This window comes from Colletotrichum jinshuiense, chromosome 6 (assembly GCF_051148585.1).
Source record: "Colletotrichum jinshuiense chromosome 6, complete sequence".
NCBI classification, from domain to species: domain Eukaryota; kingdom Fungi; phylum Ascomycota; class Sordariomycetes; order Glomerellales; family Glomerellaceae; genus Colletotrichum; species Colletotrichum jinshuiense.
The window spans coordinates 3519808-3542853 of record NC_139313.1 but is presented as its reverse complement, the minus strand read 5'-3'; the positions used below and the strand labels follow the sequence as shown (position 1 = coordinate 3542853).

Here is a 23046-nt window from a genome sequence, read left to right as displayed (position 1 = left end):
TTTCCTCTAGATACCTTAAATAGTGCTGTTGAAATGAACACTTGGCTCTGAAGTTGGTCAGTTTCAATATGACGGTTGTCGCTGGACCCCAAAGGCATTTTAGTAGCACAGAATAATCTGAAGCCAGTGCCAGTAAATTGTATTGCATCTTTTGAGTTTTTAGTTTCCCTGCATCATAAAATGACTCCCCCCAGTTTGAGTTTGTAAATGTTGGAACGTGCGAGGGACACCCTGTTGGCCCAGGTACATGACCTGTGCGGAAATTGCAACCCCCCAAAATGCCGAGCCATCTTCCCCAGGCATCGCTCGTCAATGAATTCGAGAGGGGTGAGTCTCGCGGTATGCGATCTCAAATTTCTAGTTATGGCTGTTTTGCCGGAAGGTTTGTCGGATTTAAGCATTACTTTTGATGAGGCTTTGAGTGACGTTTGGTTTATCGATCACACGCTTGGAAAGTAAAACAAGCAAGCTAGCAAAGAATACGAAAGAGCAAATAAGTTAGCAACCACCACCACGGATGGCTCCGGACCAGATGATTGCTTAAACCAGCTTTGGCAATCTAAAAAAGTTCTCAGAAGGTCAGTTCGGGTGCAAATGAGGTTTATGTTCTTTGGCCATCATACGACGCAAGAGGGGCGCCGCCATTAGCCCCGGACTACCCGGAATCCATTCGATTGACAATTTTAGTGCAATTACTTGACTGGGATCCTAACACGACTTACACCTAGCCAAAGGAGGCAGGCCATTTTTAGTAAATATACGACTGCGGATCACTGGGCAAAATATAAAGTAACGATAGTATTTGGCACGGATCATCTAGTCCAGTTTCTAGCACAGCTCATGTCGTAACTCCCAATCATACGGTGAGGCAGCCGCAAACATGTTTCGTCACTCATTATTCAAGTCACTCCTTCTATCTTCCTTCATTTTTACGGCCTTGGCCAATAGAAAACATGTTAATCACCCTAAATCTTACCATGATGCGGCAAGGCTACCCAGATATGGACCAGTTGACTCTTCAGGCACGCTGGATTCGGATCGTCCAAGTCAGCTGAACACCCGACAAGACCAAACATCCGACGGTCTAACTGCAATCGACACCTTCTCTTACAATGAAGAGACATGGACCGCATACGAGGATATCACACGCTTTGATGGCCCGTTAGTTCTTGTTTCCGCCTCGGGGACACGTAGGGAGATTAAACGATATGTTGAAGCTTCAACCGTTGAATCACTGGATTTGAACCGTACAGTGCAACCCTTCTTTGGCTTGGACATTGCAAACGAGGTCAATCTCAAGCAAAATGACGTTCTCGCGGAACGCCTCCTCCAGGACGGCGAGCCAATTGAAGAGCACGTTCGTGATGTCATTGACTTATCCTACCTGCCTTGGGATACTTTCCTTGGAAATGTACAGGCAAACGACACGATGATGGTAGATTGGCAATCCGCGACCAAAAACTACATGCCATTCCACGACCTGCAAGAGGCGGCGGACGGAACCCACAGCAACTTCACATTCGATGGTTTACTAGGAGGCTGGCTACCGTCGTCACGCAAGATCTTTCGTGGAGTTGAAGACACGACAGATTGGATTGATGTCACTGCGTTTGCAGACGTTGATTCCCAAGACCCGGAGATTGTCCACTTGTGGTTTTGGACCAAATGGATCAAGAACGGGGTTGTGAGGGCAAACAAGTTTGCGCTTGACTATAAACAGTTCTTGCCCTTATACGCCCACCCAACGGCCGACGACTTTTATCCGGCCTTGATTCGTCATGCAGATTACTGGGAGTCGCACATGAAAGAAGTAATATCCCTGAAATTACCAGATGAGACCTGGGCAGATATGGGAAAGCATGCCTTCGCGGTAGAGCTTGTTCAGCGTGCGGGAGGCGTATCCCCAAGATATGGTGCCTTTGATCGAGACTACGCTGGTTCCGAATACGACGGCTTCCAAGACATCTTCACCACCTCGCTTACGGCAAATCTTGCTTGGGGTCGATTCACGCAGGCACGGATCGTCTTGGAGAATTATTTGGACTGGTATGTTTACGACAACGGCGCCATCAAAATGCGCGGACCAGCCGTCCCGCAATTTGGACTTTCTCTGTCATTGATTGCTCGGTATGTACACTACACCGGCGACACAGCGTTGGTGGAAAAGTACAAGGGAAAGATTCTTGGTTGGGCGAAGCTACTCACTGCCCGGCAAGATGATAATCTAAAGCTGCCGGAAGACGACCCGTCCTATGGCCTGATATCCGGCTGGAGCGAGTCAGATGCAGCGCTCAGGTATGATTCATGGCGGTTCGAGAAGCCATATTGGAACAATGCTGCCTTTGCTGCCCGCGGCCTAAAGGATCTGAGCAAAATCGAAACTTTTGCCGAGTATGCCCAGGAATGGACAACACGGGCCGAACAGCTGATTAATCAGACATCAAAGACTTTGGAAAAGTTCATTCAACATGATTACAACCCTCCTTACGTCCCAGTCCTTCCAAACGAGACGACCCACGTACTCGAGGACCTAGAGGAAAAGGGAGACGCTTCTTCACAATGGTGGCCTCACCGTGTCTACTCAGAACTCCTTCAGGCATCCGTTCTTTCTTCCAACCAAACTGACATGGTCATTAACTCCATGCAGGCCTATGGCATCACCAGTCTGGGCGTCGTCGCCAATGTCACGCCGCTTCGAGCTGACACTCGCGACATACTAGGCTTCATCTCATACGGCTACGCATTGGCTTTGCTTCTCCAAGACCGTATCGATGAATTCGTGTTGTTCCTTTACTCCCATCGATACCACGTTCACAACCGCGGATTGTGGATAGCTGCTGAAGTCGCTGGAACTGGAGGCGGTTCTAGCACATACTGTCAGCCATCGGAATTTGCTGTGCCAATTCTCTTAAGAGCTGCTCTGTTGTTCGATCATCCGGACGAGGAGGTATTGTTTGTTGCAAAGGGTGTGCCGAGACACTGGCTCAGCAAAGGCAAGATAGGGGTTCAGAAGGCACCGACCAAATGGGGCCTCGTTGATCTTGATATTCAGTTGGATGAGAAGGCTGGCTCAGTTACGACTGTATTGGGATTTGAAAGAGCACCACCGGCCGAAGTGAGAGTCAAGATGAGATTGCCGGAGGGCAGCCAGCTGAAAAGCGTGACAGTCAATGGCGAGCCAACGGAATGGAAAGGAGAGGAAGTGATATTGCGCCTTGCTCCTGGGTCTCAAAACGTCACTGTTATAGGCACCTTTTAAGTGCTCTATGCAGTGAGCCTAAAAGACATCCAGACTTATCAATCAGCCTTGTGCTGATGCTGGAAACTTTGGCTACAGCGAGAATGCAATAGACTTCTAGTCTGATAAAGAGAGAATTGACTTTGGTGCTGAAGTATGATTTGAAATCCATATTCCGAACTGAAATATACCGTTAGCTGCCTACCTAGATATTGGCTATTAACAGCGCGCTGTTTAAGAGATATGAGTCCTTGTCGAGAACAATGACCTAAGCTTTGTTACCAATTCGCCGCTAGAGGACCATTTTTCAGTAGTCACTTACCTGCAAATATATGAGAAATATCATGACTGCGTGGTTTGACGTTGACGGGAACTAGACGATGATATTCAAGAGCAAGAGCTTAAAGACCCGAGCCGCTAGCTTTTTCAGCGGCTGCAAATGTTCTTGGATAGGTGAGAGTATATTCTTACACAAAATTCATTGAAAGGGGAATGATGTAATTCATTAGAGAAGTATGGTGACATTGGAGAGCGTCGTGGTCGCATAGCTGATTGCAGATTTCAACTTCATGGCGAAGGACGTAGGTGTATTACGATGCCAGTGCGTGCCATTATTAGGTTAATGATTGATTTGACTTAGTTCATGGCTTTTCTTCTTCTTCTTTTTTCATTTTTTTTCAAAAAAACAAAGCGTGAATAATGGATAGACGATGATTGAAGTGCTTTGTATCATATGGTACTTAGATAGCGTTCATGCCAATTTTTTTTTTAGCTCTCTAATGGCGGTAATTATCTGTTTTGACAATGCAATTTAAAATTTCCCAGGTTTCAAATGTTGTAGAGGTCATATTTTACGCCAATAAGGTAGTTGGCCTGCAATAGTTGGCGTTCACAACGATTACTATGCTTGTTAAAGAATTGTTGTCATTCTGTATGCACACTTGCTCATTCTGCTCTCACCTCAGAGATCCTCCAACAAACTCAAAGCAGTCATAATCGGACGAGACGTTAGGTACAGCAATTACACTTTTGCAATAAAGAATTCGGCTTCATTAATCGAAATCTTATCCCACCATGCGGGGTAGGTAGGCCTGGGAGTAATGTAATGTCTTCCATTTCCAAGACTTGATTTCTGACTGAAATATTCCATCAAGACATTATAGCCCGTCTGGGCCCAAAAGTTTCCAAATAATGGCAATAATTCTGATTAGTGGATTTACGTGCAGTATGGCGGCTTTGGGATGAAACCCGTGCCTTCAATGTTGCATCATGACTGGCTTATTGGCTAAATCCTCAGTAATGTGCCATCGGAAGCCATTGCGCTTGTAGCATCCCACACTTGAAAGGGACCTCTATGTAGCGAAATGATGCGGCAATTTTCGGGTTTCTTGGTCACACGGTGTCATGCATTAAACGATTTCTTAGAGAACAACTGAATGGTTTGACATTGAAGTGTGATTTCCATTTTCTGCTGTTCTCATAAGTTTGGCCTTTGGATATTTGATTTTCGAACAATGCCTCAAATAAACAAATGGCACAGGTTCGGTAGCCAGGACACACTCTTTGTTGTTGTATTAGTCCCTGAGTTTACGCCCACCGGAATATGTCCACTAAATTACCCGAACTTAAATTAAGATAAAGTATTGAAGTGCATCGTGACTTGTATTCTCCACCGCAGCCGATTGGGTCGCTTATCCATAAACCAATATTTGAAGTGCCGAGCGAGTCGCCGGTCTTTTAATTGACATTGCATAGCAACCGAGTGCGGGCAATTCTTATTGGACCGTAGGCTTCACTTAAAATGAACCTAGAGCAGCAGAACACGATCACAGCATGACGTAGCGATGTAGCCTCAATCTTTGAATTCTTGTATCGCTCTGCCAGTTGGCTTGGAAGTCTCATGAGTCTCTCGCGCCAAACATAAGCCGAACTCTGCTTCCCCGCAAGCTCTTGTGGGCACCATTATTGGCGCTCCTTTGCGTTTATTGGCGGAGAACGGCGGTGTCGGAAAGCAATGTTACCAGCCAAGCCGCTAGAGTGCACCTGGAGAGATGTCCGCATAGGCATGGGAACCAAACCAGAATAAACTCGTATTATTGAGAATCCACGCTGGACTCTAAAGGAATAGCCGGGTCCGGATGTAGCGTGACCCTCTCCGAACCCTTGCAATTTCAAATGGAACTTGTAGTCTCAAGTATAGATTGACTACTCGCCCAAGACTATTCAAGGTCGTATTGGTAATATAATGACTAGCTCATTGAGGTTTCTTACTGGTACCCCGACTGGCGGAAGAATCTGGGTTTCTTGCTTGGCAGCAGATACAATAGGAGAAAGTCGAGGTCGGCCGAACGGAGCGGAGCCATGTCACGAAAATGGTAGCTCATTACGGAGAAGCTTTAACAGAAATCAGGGCCATGTTCTCAACTTAAGTAGGGTGCTCTCATTGCGATACTTCAACTACTTCGTCTCCAAGTCTTTCTTTGTTCTTCTTACGCACCGCTTCTCTGCACAGCCAACTTACACCACCAGAGCTGTGTAAATTTTCCTGAATCTGCATCAGCACCATGAAGTTTTCCACTCTCTTCGCGTCTCTGGCGCTCAATGCTCTGCAGGCCACGGCTGCACCTGCCCCCGAACCGGCTGAGCTTGCAGCCCGAGCACCAACGGTATACCTCTGCGGCGACAGCACTATGGCCAGGAGCAGTGACACCCAAATGGACGGCTGGGGCCAATATGTCAGCAAATACCTGACGGTAAATGTTGTGAACAGGGCTATTGGTGGTCGTTCGTCACGTTCTTTCTGGAACGAGGGTCGCTTCCAGAATGTCGCGAACGAGGTCAAGGCCGGTGACATTGTTGTCATTGAATTTGGACACAATGACGTCGGTTCACCCCGTTCCAATGACAATGGCCGCTCCGTCTGCCCTGGCGAAGGCACAGAGACCTGCATCTCGGACACGACTGGCGAGACCGTTTACACGTACATTTTCTACGTCATCCAAGCCTCCAAGCTCATGCTCGCTAAGGGCGCTACCGTCATCCTTAGCTCTCAGACCCCTAAGAACCAGTGGGCCACCGGCAGCTATGTTGGCACCCCATCCCGTTTCGTTGCCATGCAGAAGAAGGCCACCGATACCCTCGCCAACCCTAGTGTCACCTTTGTCGATCACCACCAGGCGGTCAGCAACATGTACAAAAAGATGGGTGCCTCAGCCGTTGGAGCGCTGTACATCAAAGACAACACTCACACAAGCGCTTATGGTGCCGATCTTAGCTCTCAGGCCTTTGTACAAGCCATCTACCAAAAGCTCAACGGAACAACTAGCTTGGCCGCTCATGTCAAGACACCTATCAACATTGTTTACTAAGTGCTTGTGTTGAAGATTCATAGGAAAGGAGGTGTAGCTGGCGACAGGCTTGAATTACATGGCCTTTTTGTGTCTACGATTACTATTACCAGGAGAGCAGTTCATCCCAACTACTTGAAAGCATGACTTCATATTCACTGTATATATCTTATGATAGTTAAACCTATGTACATGAAGTATAATAGTCTACTGTTACTCTACTGCCTCTATTAAACAGATATCGCACCATGCTTCGACGGGCAACCCCCCCGCGCCCTGAAATAAACCTCATATCGAGGGTCACCTCTTTATAAAACGGCCATTCAGAGGATAACTCAGAGGGACTGGAGCCGCTAGTACATAGACTGGGAAGCGATTCGCAATCTTGTAGTATCGTGCCGAGGCGGAGTGGAATACTCATTTTTGACCTATTAGTGGAGGCGAAATTGAGGAGGCAGAAGATTTCGCGATAAATCACCGCCAGGAAATTCAGCGTATGTCAGGAGGCAACAACACCCCAGATCGCAGTGGGTGGATCGAAGTGCGTAAAAGTTGATAAACCCAGATGAAAGCCAATTGTGGGCAGCCACTACTTACCCGGCATTACATACGGCATTTCTTTGGCGTCAACATATATTTGGTGAGTCTTGCAGATACCGCTCAGGATGACTTGTCCATTCTTTCTGGCTGCAGTATTCAGTAGGCCGTCAAGCCCAGAGTGATGCAACTCGGATATCCTATGGCAAACAGACTCAAACTTTTTGAACTAGTTGGCGTCAGTAGTGAGAGACCAGGGGTAGCGGATAGGCAATGCAGGTATCAAATAAACATTTTTAAAGTGTTATCAGACCCAAGGATTATGAATGGCTGCCTCATTACTTAGGTTTTGCTAGGGCATGACATGGAGTGCAAGATTTCGGGGTTGCTTGGTGGCCTAGGTAAATTTCAAACGAGGAGCTCCTTTTCGGGACACGAGTAATTCTCAATAATACCGCGGAAAATTATGGGGAGCGTTGTACTTCCATATGTCGACGAGATCAACTCGAAGAAGAATGTATGTAGACTAGACCACCTGAGCGCCATTTGCCCTTGACAGGGACAACTCCGGCGATAAATACTACAAATAAACAAACAAACAAGACGAGATCAACTCCCTCGTGGAAATCGGCCAGTAATTTATAATACTATTATTATTTACACATACGTAGTGGAGTCCACTATTTGTGCCGGGCTATTCTATTACGGCACGAATGGCGCTTTCTGCGTCTTTGGCGATAACCTTATGGACTTGTAAGCCTAAGTTAAGGCCTATCAATCTCTATAGTTCTTTCTCATCTACTCAGCGACATTTGGAAGGCTCAGGAGCCCAAAATGATGGCAGGAACCAAGCCGATGACAAATGGGAATATTTTTTATCACAAGAATGTGTAATGTGTAAAACTTGACATGCTGATTTCCCAGCATGAATTTGAGGTGACTGGAGGCGGATGCCAGTGAAGAGGTCTCGGGTTGAATTGGCCTCAGTGGGGCGGTTCATGATGAGTCAGGCCAACGATTGATCATGCAACAGGAAAGATGACAGAGTAATACAAATGCCGCGCAACTGCCTCACTACCCGACGAACTTGAAAATTCATTGTTGACAGGAAATTTAGGTCAGCTAGTTCCTCTATTGCCCACAGCCGTTGGTTCTAACTCTTCATCAGTCGAAAGCTTACTCGATGTCTGCAGACAAAATGGACGCGACTGAGCTGACCGAGATTCGGGAGAGACAGAAGCCGAGTTTAGACGTCATTCGGTTTAGTGATCCACTGCGAAAACCTTGTCTTCTAGATTTGCCAGGGGATTGTCTCAAACTTGTTATGGAACAACTTGTTGAATATGACGAAAGTTGCAACACCAATCTTAAAGATGCCGTTCGTCTGCTTCGAGTCTCAAGTATGTCAACCAGATCCCATTCATAACGCATTCAAGGCAGCATCAAGCTGACAGAAATCACAGAGGTGTTTCAAGTTGAAGTCATGCGAACAATATACAGTACTAGGCTTTTACGTAAAATGAGACACAACCCAGAAGTTGAGATTCTAAGACAGCGCGGCCACGCTCAGATGGCTTCAAGTCATTGTAGAATCCAGCCCGAAGGAAATGCAAGCTATTTCTTGGCTCGCTACCTTATAATTCAACCTTATCGGCATTTACCTTGGAACAAAAATTTATCTACATTTGTCAACGTCGTTACAGACAGGATAATGCAAGACACGGGCCTCGACCCTAACGGAGGAGAAAGGTTGCGGTATGTCCATGGTCTTTGTCAACGAGCCATCCACTTGCCGGGACCAAACAGACTGTACGGACTTTGGCATCTCTTTGAAAATCATTTTCAGTCTTTATTATTTCCCGCTCAACCAATGATCACCACGGATTCTCTTGAAAGTTTTATTCTGCAGGCAAATATTTACCTCGGGTCGCCGAACATCGAAAATTTGGTACTTGACGCACTCCTAAGACATGGTCCCAAATCGTTGTCCACTTTCAAGCCTCAAAAAAGCTTGGATCGAAGACAAAAGTCAGCTCCTCTACTGGGATCAATCCTAGAGGCGTCGATAAGGGCCGAAAACTCCAACCTGGCCGCTCTCTTGATCAAATATAATGTGGACATGTCACGGGAGAAGCCAAAACACAATTTGGGCGGGAAGACAAAGAAGGGAAAGAGGTTATACGACTACTACTTTTGGCGATTGGCCTTGGCCTTTAGAGACTTGGAGACTCTTAGACTTTTTCTTGAGAGTACAGAAAGAAGGTTGTCTCCAGCAAAACTCCAGAAAATTCTTCTCGAAGCCGTTTGCACATCACAACCAGGGGCACTCAGACTCCTTCTAGACCACCAAATCCCCAAAGTCAACGGCTGCTCTATGAACGACTATTTCTATAAGCAACGGTTAGAAATTAATATCCTAGAAGCATGCCTGGAAGATGCCGTTATACACGGACACCCGGGGGTATTTAGGATGCTTCTAGAGTCTCCGTATAATGACGCAAGTTTGTATTTCTCCCACAAATGGAGGATGACCTGGGGTTTCGGCTGGGAGAATGAGGAAATGGATCATATACCTGCCAAATCCCGTCTTGAGATAGCCGCTGAGCGTGGAGACGAAGCAATGATTCGCGCAATGCTTATTGCGGGTATGAACCCATATGGGGAACTCGATAGTGTGAGGCCGAACTTTACCTTCAACTTTCACTGTGGGCCAAGTCACCTCAGAGGACTCATGCCAATGATAGCTGCAGCAAAAAACTGGAATGTTGGTGCGGCACGCATTTTGATCGAGGGAGGCTTCAAATGCAGCCAGCTTAGGTGGCTTCTTATTATTGGCACAGTTCTGAATAGCAGGGACGAGTCCGTCAAAAGCGGTGATCCGACGACATCTCCAACGACAATTTACGCAAGACGATACCGAAACGTCCAACACAGCAGAGATGTCAAATTTTGGCAAGAGTTGGTCAATGCGGAAGTTATTGACTTGCAACATGCTGTCAAAGGCTGCCAGTGTTCACAAAGACCCATGACGCTACCCGCATCTCACAAGACCAGTGCCACTGTCGAGACTGGCAGGAAGTTTGCATCTAAGGAATTGCAAGTCCACGTGGACGAGAGACCACAGAGTCAAATTTCAGCGACAGGTCCTTTTTTTGTCGTTGCAACTCATGTCGAGAACTAATGACAACGGGCAAATCAAAATCACAGGAAAGAAAGGCGTCTTATGTTAGTAAATACATCAATTCAACTTAACTCAAAGCTTTTGCTAACAAGTTCAGCATTTTATTCACTACCTATCCGTGAATGATTCATATGGAGACACGTAGTTAGATTGGAAAGGCTTGAGGTTATTACTTTACAGGCTTTAAGGTGACCACCACAAAACTGGAAACTTTGTTCTTGGAGCTCGACTTTTATTGCACATAAAACGGTTCCGGTTCGACTACCATAAACACCACCTATTGCTCATGAGGCACATCCTCCTAGTAAGTAGGCGCAGATAATACTCTTTCTAAACCGCCCCATCCAACCGATTCAGAGCAACTCATAGCAAATGGGTGACATCGGAGACGAAGCGCTTCTTGGTCTTCTTCGCCGCAACACCACACTGCCCAGCAATCTGTGCAGTCTTGCCATTGACAGCACACTGACCATTGGCGTTGCAGGAACCAGCACCCTTGCCATCAGTGCAAGCCAAACCTTGGAAGTCTGCCTGCGATTTGCCTTTGCCCTTCGCAGCATTATTGTTATTATTGTTCTTCGCATTGTTATTGTTCGCGTTGTTATTGTTCGCATTGTTGTTGTTTGCATTGTTGTTGTTCGCATTGTTGTTGTTCGCATTGTTGTTGTTCGCATTGTTGTTGTTATTCTTCTTAGCAGCATTGTTGTTGTTGTTCTTTTTCTTTGCTGCAGCTGCAGCGCCGTTGTTCTTGTTGGCATTTGGCTTTGCATTCGCGTTGCCTTTGGCCTTGGCAGCAGCGGCTCCTTTTCCTTTCGCAGCTGCCTTAGCCTGACCCCTCTTCTTCTTTCTCTTCGCACGGGCTTCGAGTTGGGCGGCATCATTTGCGATGAAGTCCTCAGCACGAACTTCGATCGGAAGCGCGACGTCGCTGGGCTGAATAGTAGGGGCTGATATATATTAGTAAAAAACTATGTGCCAAAATGTACGTAGCAGAGGCAGCAGTAGCGCTTGAGACTTACCAGAAACGACATTGCCAGCTAAAAAGCCCAGGGAAATGAAAACAGCAGTGGAGAACCTCATGTTGGCTGCAGGTTATGTGCTCTTCCGTAATAGTGAGAGATTATTTTGAGAATGACTACTAGTCTTAATAATTGTTAAGTCGATTAAAAAAAAAAAGTCGTGCGCAGCACGTAAGAGTTAGAAGGTAGAAGTAGATCGACTAGATCAAGTAGATGCTGAAAGTGAGTAAGAGCAAGAGTTAAGTGCTTGCAATTCTGGACAGGCCTTTATGTATCTCTTCATTGAGTACATGTACTGAGTTTCCTGTCACACCCTGAAACTCCGGATGGCGGTGTCACCTGAGCACCACTCCAGTAAATTCTACTAGAGATGAGTTTTTTGACTCGAGATGACAGCACTGAGCCTCATCTTAGACAAGGGCTGTTCAGATGCCTGATCATCCCGTCACATCAGTAGCCCAAACGAAGCTTGTTGTGCCTTGTACCGGGATGGCCCCGGCTCGATGGCACACCAAGTGATCGGCTAGGTCGGTTCCCTTGACCAATCCTGCCGCAGAAACTGTCCGCATCGCCGTTTCAAACCTTAAAATTAATGCGACTCTTTCGACAACTGGGCCGCAAATGGCTAACGTTTGCCGGGGTTCCGGCGTCCCAACAGACAAGAGACAAGCGTGGTGTGTTCAGCCCGAACCCCCGCGTTGCTGAGTTTCGGCACGCATGATTTGAAAAAGGGACGGTATTTTGACAAGAGCATATACCGGGATGGCACTGGAACCTCACGTGAGCTTGCTAATTCCATGTTTGAATGATGCTTCTTGGATGGCCGTGAATACGGAAGCGAGGTATTTTCAAACACGCTAGGTCCTGGGTCTAGGGACTTGTTTCTGCCAAGCGAGAACAAGAAACTGGATACCCCCAACCGGCATGCATTATCCAGGACTGGAGCGGATCTGAATCGTGACTTTATTGTAGGAATCGGAGAGACCGGCCACCGAGATAGATACAAATCTGCAACCACTGGATAAATCTGTCGTTAAATGACTCGAGTCGCGTTCGCATTCATAAGAAGTAAAAATATCAGAAACATCTACGACAAACGGATCATTCATAACAACGACTCATACATAGGCAAAGCTGCTCTGCTAGGCCCGAAGTCCTCGCCTACTTCAAGGAGACGCCGTGCAAGCCCTTGTATCAGCTCAGAGCGATGTTATTTGCGTAAAGCACCTAGCCATTTAGGATGGATAGTCGAGTCAGATATCGAATCCGTACTACCGCGACTAATCACATCGGCTTACAAACCACACATTGACTGTCATATGCAGCTTCAAGATAATCCCTCCATTTATGGACCGAGATACGGGTTGGCTAAGCAAGCCTAGAGAGTTGCCTATACTATAACATTCAACCGCGTAGACCCTTCTATGTTTTAGAGCATACGCTCACAGAAGCCATGAGATTAGCATATATCCACGAGAATGCCCTGGAGGATGTATCTGTCCCATTCAAAGATCACTCCAACATGCCTTCTAACTTCGGCTCATAACCTTGGCGATAAGACCTTGCATACAACTTGGATTGATAATATTATTAAGACATTATAATGGCTGGTGTGATGGTAAATATCAAAGGCAGTCCATTCAGACAAATCCTCAAATTCTAGGTGATGACCATCCCACTCACCACAACTATTCTCCATGGTTTATTTACGGGACGGATTTCGCATTGCACACTATGGGGCTATAATTGGCAACCTATTGTGGGATAATTCCGGATGAAAGTGAAACAGATCGCAAAACCTGCAGCCCAAACTCCTGGGGTGGCTTGGTGGATTGGCCGTTACTGCGGATGGTAGGTGTCTTGCAGGAGACACATTAGCGATCTTTGCTCAAGGCAGCATATTGGACGAGAATGGATCAGCACCGAATGGTAGGTGGCAAGGATTTGTGTCCTCATTTATGTAATCGCCTAAACCTCCGCTCCTAGGCAAGCTTGTATCCGAGCACAGCCATCCATGTCTCAGGTTTTGCCGGTTAAGGTTTGAACCTCAAGAGTGTGGGGCAAGAATCTGTGACTCGGCCAAGAAATATAAGTCACCACTGTCCAAGTTACACTTTAGTTCTTCTGGTTTGACTGCCTTGGCAACTTTCACTAGGACTCAAAATGATAAATCTTTTATGATTAGTGTAGCTGCATCTCTAAAAATTAGTATTGGAGAGAATTCAAATGATTTTATCAATGTTTTGGATTCACATGTATCTGTCAGTGTTGCATACCTTATCGACAAGTCGTAGCTATCAGGTAGTTGAAGCCTATGGCGATGCTCTATTTTGGCAATAAGTCTTATTTTACAGCTTGGTTAATTCCCCATGTTCTTTTGCGATATTATTGACCAAAGTTGGGACGTTAACGGTCCTTTTTTACTAGCCAGTAACTGGTATTTAAACGGATACTTCATTTGACCTCATACTCTAGCTCACTTGGAAGTCAAAGTCTACGATGCTGTTGTTATTAAATAAAAGAGACAAACTAGTTCAACAGGAACTTAAGGTAAAGTACGACCAAAGACACAGTTGTGCCACTTAGGGTTTAGAAAAGTGATATTGATTTCGGGCAACATTTACCAACTTTACGGGCCACTATATAATCAATCTTGACAACTTTTTGATATAAGCTCTGATATTCTTCATTGACAGTAAGAGTCTTACTGTTACAGTTAATGATTGAGGATGTATTTAGCTGTCAGCGACTTGGTATGTTTATCTTCCCGGTTTCCAGAAATCATGTTTGCCTGTTTTAAGCTGCTTCCATTTGTAAATCCAACATGAACACAACACGGTTACAAATTTCTTCTCTGATGTTTTCCTATAGACCCAATACTATTCATTCAGTGATATTGATGTCTTCATGATAATATAGAAGCTAAATGATTGGCTCACTGTGTGGGAAATTGCCATGCTAATATTTTCACTGCTGATGAGTAAACTGAGAGTACTCTTTAACCTACTTAATGTATGTTCGCATTCCATCGGTCAAGAAATGCCTGAAGGCACTGGAAGCCGCTAAGGGGCAACCTATCCAACATCAGGTAGCCAGAAATAAAACATAAACCCAGTCAAAGGGAGAGAAATTTGGTTCTCCAAACTAGACATTCACTCTTGCATACAGTTCGTTTATTATAACTTGGGCCCTATCACGCAGACAAGCAACTATGGTATCCAGCCACTCATCTAGTTCTAAAATGCTCCAGTTTGTTGATACTGCCGATGTCCGCGAACGTACGAAGTTCTAGTTAAGAACTTGTAAGCAATCAACGCTACAAGAGCTGGCCACCTTCGGTATCGATTGTGGGGTTTCAATAAAGTTGTGAGGTGTTTGGGCGCCGATTTTTCTTTGACCTTACTTGCCTCGCCTGCTTAAGTTAGCTGAGACGTTGTTTGTTGGCTAAGGTCGTATATTTCAACTCACCTCTAAATTCAATAAACCATGGATAGTTGGAATATTACAACTCTTTCCATGTTACTGGTGTGTGGGTTCATATCCATTTCTTGAGTGGTGGTGGTATTTTAAGAGAGATTATAGCATGTTGCTCCAGAGAACAGCCAAGCCCAGTGGCGCAAATCTGACGGTACGGTAGACCTTACCTGTATGTAGCCAGATGTTTTCAGCTGTGGGGGCTGAAGCTGGAAAGACCCGATGAAATAAACGTGCCATCCCCCGCTTCGGTTTCACTGTTTTGTGATCTCTCCGTCTTCACATGCATCGTGAACCTTGACTTTTTCAATCTTGTCTGCAAAGAAATTGCCAGCACTCAGCCTCGCTTGCTTTTGTCTCCCTCAACATGCGCTCAAAACTTTACAGGCCAGCCGGAATGCGCCGTACCGTTCATTGGAAATGCAATCGTAAAGGCTGGCTGCGCTCCCGATGATCTGTCATGCCAGTGCACCACGGATATACAGTATAGTCTTGCACCGATGGCCGCAACCTGTTTATTGCCAGCTTTTCTTTCCTTAAACCTCAAAAGCAAGTCTCTATTGGGTTCTTAGTTAGACTTAGAAAAGGTTCGTCATCATTGGCTTACCACAAAAACAATTAGAAGTCCAAAGTGCTGCAATATTGGTCTGTGATCGCCTTTGTAGTACTTCTCGATACCAAAAGGCTTTGTTCTTAGCCCTTTCCTTTGCAACCTCAGATTCGATCATAACTGCGTTGTCAACGCTGGGACAGGTTTTGGGAAGTTTAAAGGCTCCACCGACCACCAAGATACAAAACCAACCTGGCGTCAAAATTACAGCTGAAAGAAGGTATCATTTGTGACAATAGCGGGCGTAAAACTGGCATAAACAATTGGAGCGGTTGCTTCTTTGATCTTGGTCATAGCTTTTGCTCTATTTTGTCAACGAGAGAGGAAGAAGCTTGGACTTGAAGCGGTTTGCCAGAGTAATGGAATTGTCCCTGAGCTGGATGGAAACCGTCTATGAGATACGAATTGCAATCAATGGGGCCGAACCACAAAAAGCCAACACAACTGGCTGATGAATCTGTTGTTTTTGGACCGGATAGTTCATCTGCTGATCGTCCCAAGAGTTTGCAGGAACTGGACGCTACTCTGGCTGTATTCTATTCAGCGCGTGAGTGACGTAACTCCAAAGACAAAGTTGACTGAAGTCAACTTTGCGTCGGCCATCCCCACTAGCTGTCAAATCTCAAAACTGAGCTCTATTTCCTGTCAACACTTAATCCGATATTTGAACTTTAGGAACTCAAGGTTGCACCCAACAAGAAATGCCACTCATCAAATCACTTGACGTTTTTGCAGCTTTCAATGAGACGCTCGAGCGATTCTCCACCTGAACCCCTTGAAATAATGGGGGGGCCAAAATTTGATCCGCTGACCTGACGCGGGCACGGGCATTTCTTGCCAGCAATTCACATCCCCCTCAATAAGCTTCAGACTCGCCTAACCATATTGAGACCCCTGGCAGCATCCTAAGTAATTAAGCTCACACCGTTATCTGAATTTCTGCCAATCCCAGTCTCAGAAGACTTACCTTCAGAGTGATCTGCACTGGTGATAACCTTGCACCGACGAAAGACACACTCTTTGGGCGAATTCCCACCAATCCGGGCCCTGTTCCGGAACCACTACCGACGGACTCGTTGTTTATATCAGGCAGAGGCATTGGCGCAATCAGACTCGACCAGCGCGATGCATATGGATGCCAAGACAAGCCCAATCACAGACGATGGCGCAGTGGAATATCCATTTAACGTGGGACTAAATGCTATGCGAGGATGGCATTTGGACGATGATGAGATGGGCAGGGAACTCCCGTTGCAACGTGCCAAGGCTTCGGACGGAGTCCACCAGCCCAGATTTATAGCACTGCCAAGTAGATATATATGTCGCGCCAGACACCGGAACTCCCATTGTCTGTCGGCGTGCAGAACCAGTCATTCGTTCAATCATTGTATTCTTTTCTTTAGCTCCTGTGGTGCCCACTATTTTCAACATGAAGTATACTTCCGCAACTATCGTCTCAGCGCTGGCCGCGACGGCTTCGGCCCATGGTTTTGTCCAGCAGATCTGGCTTGGCGAGAATGTTGTCGACACATGGAACCCATACAAGGACCCGTCGAAGAAAGTCACCAAGATAACTCGCAAGTTTAAAGACAATGGACCGGTCACTGATGGGCTTTTCACGGTATGTTTCCAATCAATGCCCTCTTGATCCTCTCGCGCCATGCTGACCCGTTGACCAATCAGACTGACGCCATCACCTGCAACATTGGTACGGACAAGAATAACGTTCCTGTCACCGAGACTGCGAGCGTCGCCGCTGGCAGCACCGTAAAGTTCATGTGGACGGAGTGGAAGAGTGACCATCCTGGGCCTAGTATGTCTATACCTATACCCTGGTCTTGTTCGATAATACTGATGTTATGATAGTCATGACCTATCTTGCCGACTGTGGTGGCAAGTGCAGCGAATTCTCTGGAAGCACCGGTAACGTCTGGGTCAAGATTGATCAGTCCGGATACGATGCCAAGGAAACCATCCCGTGGGCGAGCAAGAGACTCCCAGAGCAGAACAGCACATACACCATCACGCTGCCATCCACTATTGCCCCTGGTGAATACATCCTGAGGTATGTTTTGATCAATATCCTGCAGTCGTACCGAATTTCTAATCTTTCCGTGAGCAGACACGAGATTCTCGGCCTGCAGCGAACCAACACCGATGGTAATCTGGCTCAATTCTACCCCGGCTGCCACCAGATCGCGGTCACCGGTAGCGGAACCACTAAGCTTCCCGAAGGTATTGCACTGCCTGGAGCCTACAAGGCGGATGATACTAAGTCGGTAAGTAAATACCTCGCTTGCCAAAGAGCCATTTGAATGACCCTTGCTGATGCATATTGTTAGATCTTCCTCGACTACCGCAAAGTTACCGAGTACACCCCTCCTGGAGGCCCAGTCTGGAGCGATGACGGCTGGGCCCAGTGAAGTGCTTTCTGACACTTATTTACATTCTTCACTTGTACATAGTTGGCAAATTGCCTCCTGTAACTACTTATCCAGCGCCATGCGCATTTTAAATCTGCCACGCAAGACGAGGCAACTTTCTTAGAATCTTTTCTTTCACTAGTGAATGTAAATTGCCAGCTAGGCCTACGTGCCCTGCAGTGTGAGCTCATCAACAGGCCAAAAAACTGGCGCTCATGTCCAGAACCCTAGGTGAATCCTGTTCTGCTAGATACTCCGAACTCCGATTTCCGGCCCTATCCCGGGTTTCCGGGTCCACTTCAAGCTAGGAATTTCGCATAAGCGCAACTATAGCGGTTATCCGAGCAGTAGAAATTCCTCTTCACGGAGCAAACTCTTCAAACCCATGGACAAAAACTTTTCTACTTACTGGTAATACACCCAAAAGAAGTGAATACAGTTTAGTGCATTAAAAAAAGTCTCTGCGGCAACCTGCAAAGCGATATGCAGTTCTCCTATGTCAGCCGCGGAGAGACTTGCATACACGCCCTTGGATCCGCAACCAGCGGGGGCGGAATTGTCACGGATACGTCCATGCTGATCGGGAGGGGGAGCCGGCCTCCATACCTAGCTCATAAATTGGGGTCAAGGCAGCCCAAGCCACCCCCTCACAACACCAAATGAAGGAGCACCCGATGTCTCTCCCAACCCGCACCGAGCCTCAATATGACAATAAAGACGACAGCAGCATCCAAGCCTTCGGGTGCAGAGCTAGACCGGCCAATATCGACAATTGAAGACCTCATCAGGAGACGTGCCCTTGAACTTGGTGACTCGCCTTTGATAGGATATCCAAACGAGGGCCTGCTCGACTTCGAAGAGCACAGCGCTCATGCAATAGACAAATATGCCGACGCCGCGGTACAGAAGCTTCAAGCACTGGGGTTGCACTCGGTTGTGAGTTTGACCAACCCAATCTTGCAAGTCACTGTTGCTTATATTGATCTATAACATAAGGACGTAACATTAGAGCTGTCCCCCGTAGTAGGGATCTTGGCGCAATCTGGTCTGCATGTCATAATCACGATAATAGCCCTGAGCCGGCTAGGCTACGCAGTTTTTCTTGTCTCAACTAGACTCCAAAGCCCGGGGATAGCCCGCCTCTGCGAGTTAGCGAACTGTACAGCCATGCTGACAACCTCCAACTTCCACCCAGTACTCTCAGAGGTCCAGCAGCAACGAAGCCTAGATGTGCTACCTCTACTGTCACACTCGGATTACTATAAAAAGGATGCACCAAAGTTCTCCAGAGCTTACGATCCAGAGAAGGAGTCCAAGAAGGTTGCTGTCATCATCCACTCGTCCGGTTCGACAGGGCTACCGAAGCCCATCTACCTTAGCCACAAGAGCTGCATCGGGGCTTTCTCAACTAACATGAATATGCGCGCCTTCATTGTGTCCCCTCTATTCCACAGCCACGGGTTCTACGAAACTTTCAGGTCAATCTATTCCAAAAAACCCATTTACTACGGTAATTACAACTTGCCACTGACTCGGCAGAATCTGATACATATGCTCAACCACGTCAAACCGGAGATTTTCCATGTCATTCCATACGTAGTCAAACTCCTCGCTGAAACGGAAGAGGGCGTTCGCGCTCTTGCAAGTGTCGAGCTTGTTCTTTTTGGTGGGAGTAGTTGCCCGGACGAGTTGGGAGACCGTTTAGTAAACAACGGAGTATACCTCGTTGGCAATTATGGAGCGTGAGTGATTCTTTTAAGCCATTGTAATTCCGATATTGTTTGCATTAGCTAACACTTATTCAAGCACCGAGACAGGCAGGCTAATGAACTCAGCCCGTCCCGTAGGAGACAAAGCTTGGAATTATCTCCGTCCCCTACCCTCTGCGAAACCGTATATTCTCATGGACGAAATATCCCCCGGTCTTTACGAGTGCGTCTGCCTCGACGGACTGCCCTCCAAAAGTACCACCAACTCTGACTCACCGCCAAACTCATTCCGTACGAGAGACCTCTTCCAGAAACACCCAACAGAAGAAAACTGGTGGAAGTACGTCAGTAGACTCGATGACAGATTCACCCTTATCAACGGTGAAAAGGTCCTCCCTATTCCCATTGAAGGGCGAATCCGTCAGGAGGAGCTTGTCAAGGAGGCCATCGTCTTTGGCGAGCGCAGAAGCTACCCAGGAGTTTTGATTGTTAAGGCGGATAGTGCTGCGTGTTTGGGGGACGCTGAGTACATTGAGACGATATGGCCAGCTGTTGAGGCCGCTAATGCGCAGGCAGAGTCCTTCTCACGCATCCCCAAGGAGCTTGTGGTCGTGCTCCCGCCAGATACGCAGTACCCTCGCACTGACAAAGGCACATTTATCCGGGTGCCGTTCTACCATCAGTTTGACAAGGAGATTCAGACTGCCTACGACAACTATGAAAATGAAGACGGCGGTACTCTGTCGTTGGAGGGACAGGAACTTGAGAACTGGCTTCTGCAACAACTAAAGGAACAGTTTGATATTGAACTCCCGTCAACGGAGGCGGAATTCTTCGCCTCCGGCATTGACAGTCTTCTTTGTATACAGATGTGGACACTCATCAAGAGGAAACTAGACTTGGGCGGCCGACAAGCCCAATTGGGCCAAAACGTACTTTACGAGACGGGGAATATCAGCGAGCTAGCACGACACCTTGTTGCTTTAAAGATGGGTCAGGTCGACACCGTACAAGACGAATTGAAGAAGATGACCGATTTGGTCAGCAAATATTCCTCGGTCAAGGCTCATGTTGCAGGGACAGCGGTAAATCCCGAAAAGGATCTTGTTGTAAGTGATTCTTGCACCTACTTTTGAAGAAGCCTAACGTTCTCCCAAAGTTGGTCACCGGGGTCACAGGCGGGCTCGGGGCACATATAATCGCTCAGCTGTCCGCCAAGCCAACCATATCGGCCGTTTGGGCCGCAGTACGAGCACCCGATGATGCTGCCGCATCTTCACGAATCGCAACGTCTCTCACTTCTCGCGGCATCACCCTCACACCCGAACAGCAATCCAAGATAGTACCGTTGTCCTGCGACCTTGGAAGACCAGACTTTGGCCTCGGCCAACACAGGCTGTCGGAACTCAAAAGTAAGCTGACGATCGTAATCCACAGCGCCTGGGCCGTCAACTTCAACCTACCCGTGCAAAGTTTCGAGGACCAGCATATCAAGGCCGTGTATAACTTGATCCAGCTATGTCAATCTGTGGAAACGCCTAGCCCAGCAAGATTCTTTTTCTGCTCGTCTGTGTCGGCTGCGGGCGGTTCGCCTAGGCCGGGGACAGTGGCGGAAGAAGCGGTTCCAACGCCGGCATATGCGCAGGGGACGGGGTATGCGCGGTCGAAGTGGGTGTCTGAGCACATCACTCTCAACGCCAGGAAGACCGTCGGGGCATCTGCTAGGGTTCTCCGGATCGGGCAGCTCGTTGGAGACTCTCAGGTTGGGGAATGGAACACGACGGAGGGGATCCCGTTGATGATCCAGACAGCAGTCACGCTTGGTGCTTTGCCAACTCTGGACGAGGTGAGCTTTCTATTGGTTTCAAGATTTTCATGAACCCTGATAGAACTAACGTGCAACCAGGAAATGACTTGGCTGCCTATCGACCACGCAGCAAAAACGATTCTCGAACTTGCCGACGCAGACGGCGCTCAGCATCCCAGTAAACCAGGCGAGCGAGGCGCAGACCCTGACTTAGTCTACCATGTCCTCAACCCCACCCGCTTTCATTGGACCCGTGAAATGCTGCCCTCCCTCTCCACAGCCGGGCTTAGTTTCGAGGCCCTCCCGACAGATGAATGGATGAACAGGCTGCGGAACTCCGACAGGGACCCAACGAAGAACCCACCGATTAAACTCTTAGGCTGGTTTGAGAGCAAGTACGGCAACGCCGCTAGTACAGCAGGCAGCAAGAAACTCACGTATCTGACGGATCAGACGGAGCGGGACAGCCCAACGTTGAGAAACCTGCCGAGTGTGACGGATGTGGCGTTTGTGAGTATGTTCACTGAGAGGTTGAAATCGCGCTGGGAGGTTGCCTGATGATGCGCGGCTTACACATGAGGCCGACTACTCATCGTTGACCATTCTAGATGATTGCAGGTAGATATAACAGGTGCCAGCGTAGTTTTAGAGCTGCAAAGACAGTCGATTATTATGTTGCAAGTTTGCTCGATGTCCTCGCAACGGATCCTCATATTACCCACACAAGTCACGTTTGAAAGATGAAAATAGCATGATCAGTAGGCCTGAAGTTTGATGGCGAATGATATGATTCCGGCCTCCTGCGCGTGTCTGAACACGGCTCGCAACGGGCAGGCAGGAACGGCACCACCAGGACGGCACCCGAAGGTGCCGGTCGTCACAAAAAAAGCTGCACCCACCAAATCCGCGTTGGCCGAGGCGGATGAGAAGTCTAGACAGTCCCGTGTTTTCCTTTTTTAATCGCATGAAATCCCCATTCCAATGTGTCCCATCCGAATCAATGCAGTCCAATAATGCGCCAGTAACCAGTTATCCCGTGTTTTACACCCTGGTGCACGACATGCACCCGCCTCACAACGCCACAGCTGCCAAAGCGACAGCGCCGAGCATACCGTATAAGCCGTTCGTCGGCCGTGCAGCAGCAGCGGGCACGGAAGTGGCGGTGGCAGCGCTGCCGCCTGTAGCGGTGCCCAGAGCGCCGGTGACGAGGTTCGAGGCGGACGCAACGTCAGACGCGGCCGGGCTGTTCTGAACTTCGGCGCAGATCTGAGGTGCAATCTTTGCTGCGTCTGTTCGTTTAGTGTTAGCCAACGCTTATTTCTTCAAGTGATTGACAAGCTGTGTTGCATGCATGACGTACTGGCAATGTCATCGGTAGAGCAGCCTGCCGTCAGCACGCACGGCGTCAGGGTCGTAATGAGCCTCTCCGAGCTCTCGCACAGGCAGGTGAAGTCTGTCACGGAGCAGCCAATGTTCTGGGCGGCGGTGCTGAGGCAGGTGACTGCGCAGGTCGGGAGTTGGCTGATGAGGCCCGGGAGGCCGGTCGATCCGGAAGAAGCGGCCGTGGTGGTGGCCGATTGGGCGGCGGCGAGGCCGAAGAGGAAACCAAGGGCGGTGATGTACTTCATCTTGATCGTAGTGTGTGGTGGCTTTTCGTAGATTCTTTTGAGAGTTTGGATCAAGCGGTCTCTAGAATCTTTA

General features: G+C 47.7%; 6 protein-coding genes across 6 annotated transcripts; 4 read left to right on the top strand and 2 right to left on the bottom strand.

The window, feature by feature from the left end:
- Positions 1-1429: 1429 nt before the first annotated feature.
- EsH8_VI_000923 (uncharacterized protein) lies at positions 1430-3259 on the top strand (the record flags this gene model as incomplete). The annotated part of the gene is made up of 1 exon (XM_083272176.1): positions 1430-3259. The coding sequence occupies one exon, from the start codon at positions 1430-1432 to the stop codon at positions 3257-3259; it is 1830 nt and encodes a 609-aa protein (XP_083127350.1).
- Positions 3260-5802: 2543 nt separating this feature from the next.
- On the top strand, positions 5803-6606 carry EsH8_VI_000922 (SGNH hydrolase-type esterase domain-containing protein; the record flags this gene model as incomplete). The annotated part of the gene is made up of 1 exon (XM_083272175.1): positions 5803-6606. One exon carries the CDS (start codon positions 5803-5805, stop codon positions 6604-6606), a length of 804 nt encoding a protein of 267 aa, XP_083127349.1.
- Positions 6607-10666: 4060 nt separating this feature from the next.
- On the bottom strand, positions 10667-11383 carry EsH8_VI_000921 (uncharacterized protein; the record flags this gene model as incomplete). Its single annotated transcript, XM_083272174.1, has 2 exons — positions 10667-11250; positions 11323-11383. 2 exons carry the CDS (start codon positions 11381-11383, stop codon positions 10667-10669), a joined length of 645 nt encoding a protein of 214 aa, XP_083127348.1.
- Positions 11384-16835: 5452 nt separating this feature from the next.
- On the top strand, positions 16836-17829 carry EsH8_VI_000920 (lytic polysaccharide monooxygenase auxiliary activity family 9 protein; the record flags this gene model as incomplete). Its single annotated transcript, XM_083272173.1, has 5 exons — positions 16836-17027; positions 17090-17219; positions 17273-17471; positions 17529-17685; positions 17749-17829. 5 exons carry the CDS (start codon positions 16836-16838, stop codon positions 17827-17829), a joined length of 759 nt encoding a protein of 252 aa, XP_083127347.1.
- Positions 17830-18534: 705 nt separating this feature from the next.
- Positions 18535-21903, top strand: EsH8_VI_000919 (uncharacterized protein; the record flags this gene model as incomplete). The annotated part of the gene is made up of 5 exons (XM_083272172.1): positions 18535-18765; positions 18826-19571; positions 19636-20647; positions 20698-21384; positions 21445-21903. The coding sequence occupies 5 exons, from the start codon at positions 18535-18537 to the stop codon at positions 21901-21903; spliced, it is 3135 nt and encodes a 1044-aa protein (XP_083127346.1).
- A 513-nt stretch (positions 21904-22416) lies between these two features.
- Positions 22417-22973, bottom strand: EsH8_VI_000918 (CFEM domain-containing protein; the record flags this gene model as incomplete). The annotated part of the gene is made up of 2 exons (XM_083272171.1): positions 22417-22634; positions 22706-22973. 2 exons carry the CDS (start codon positions 22971-22973, stop codon positions 22417-22419), a joined length of 486 nt encoding a protein of 161 aa, XP_083127345.1.
- Positions 22974-23046: the final 73 nt, after the last annotated feature.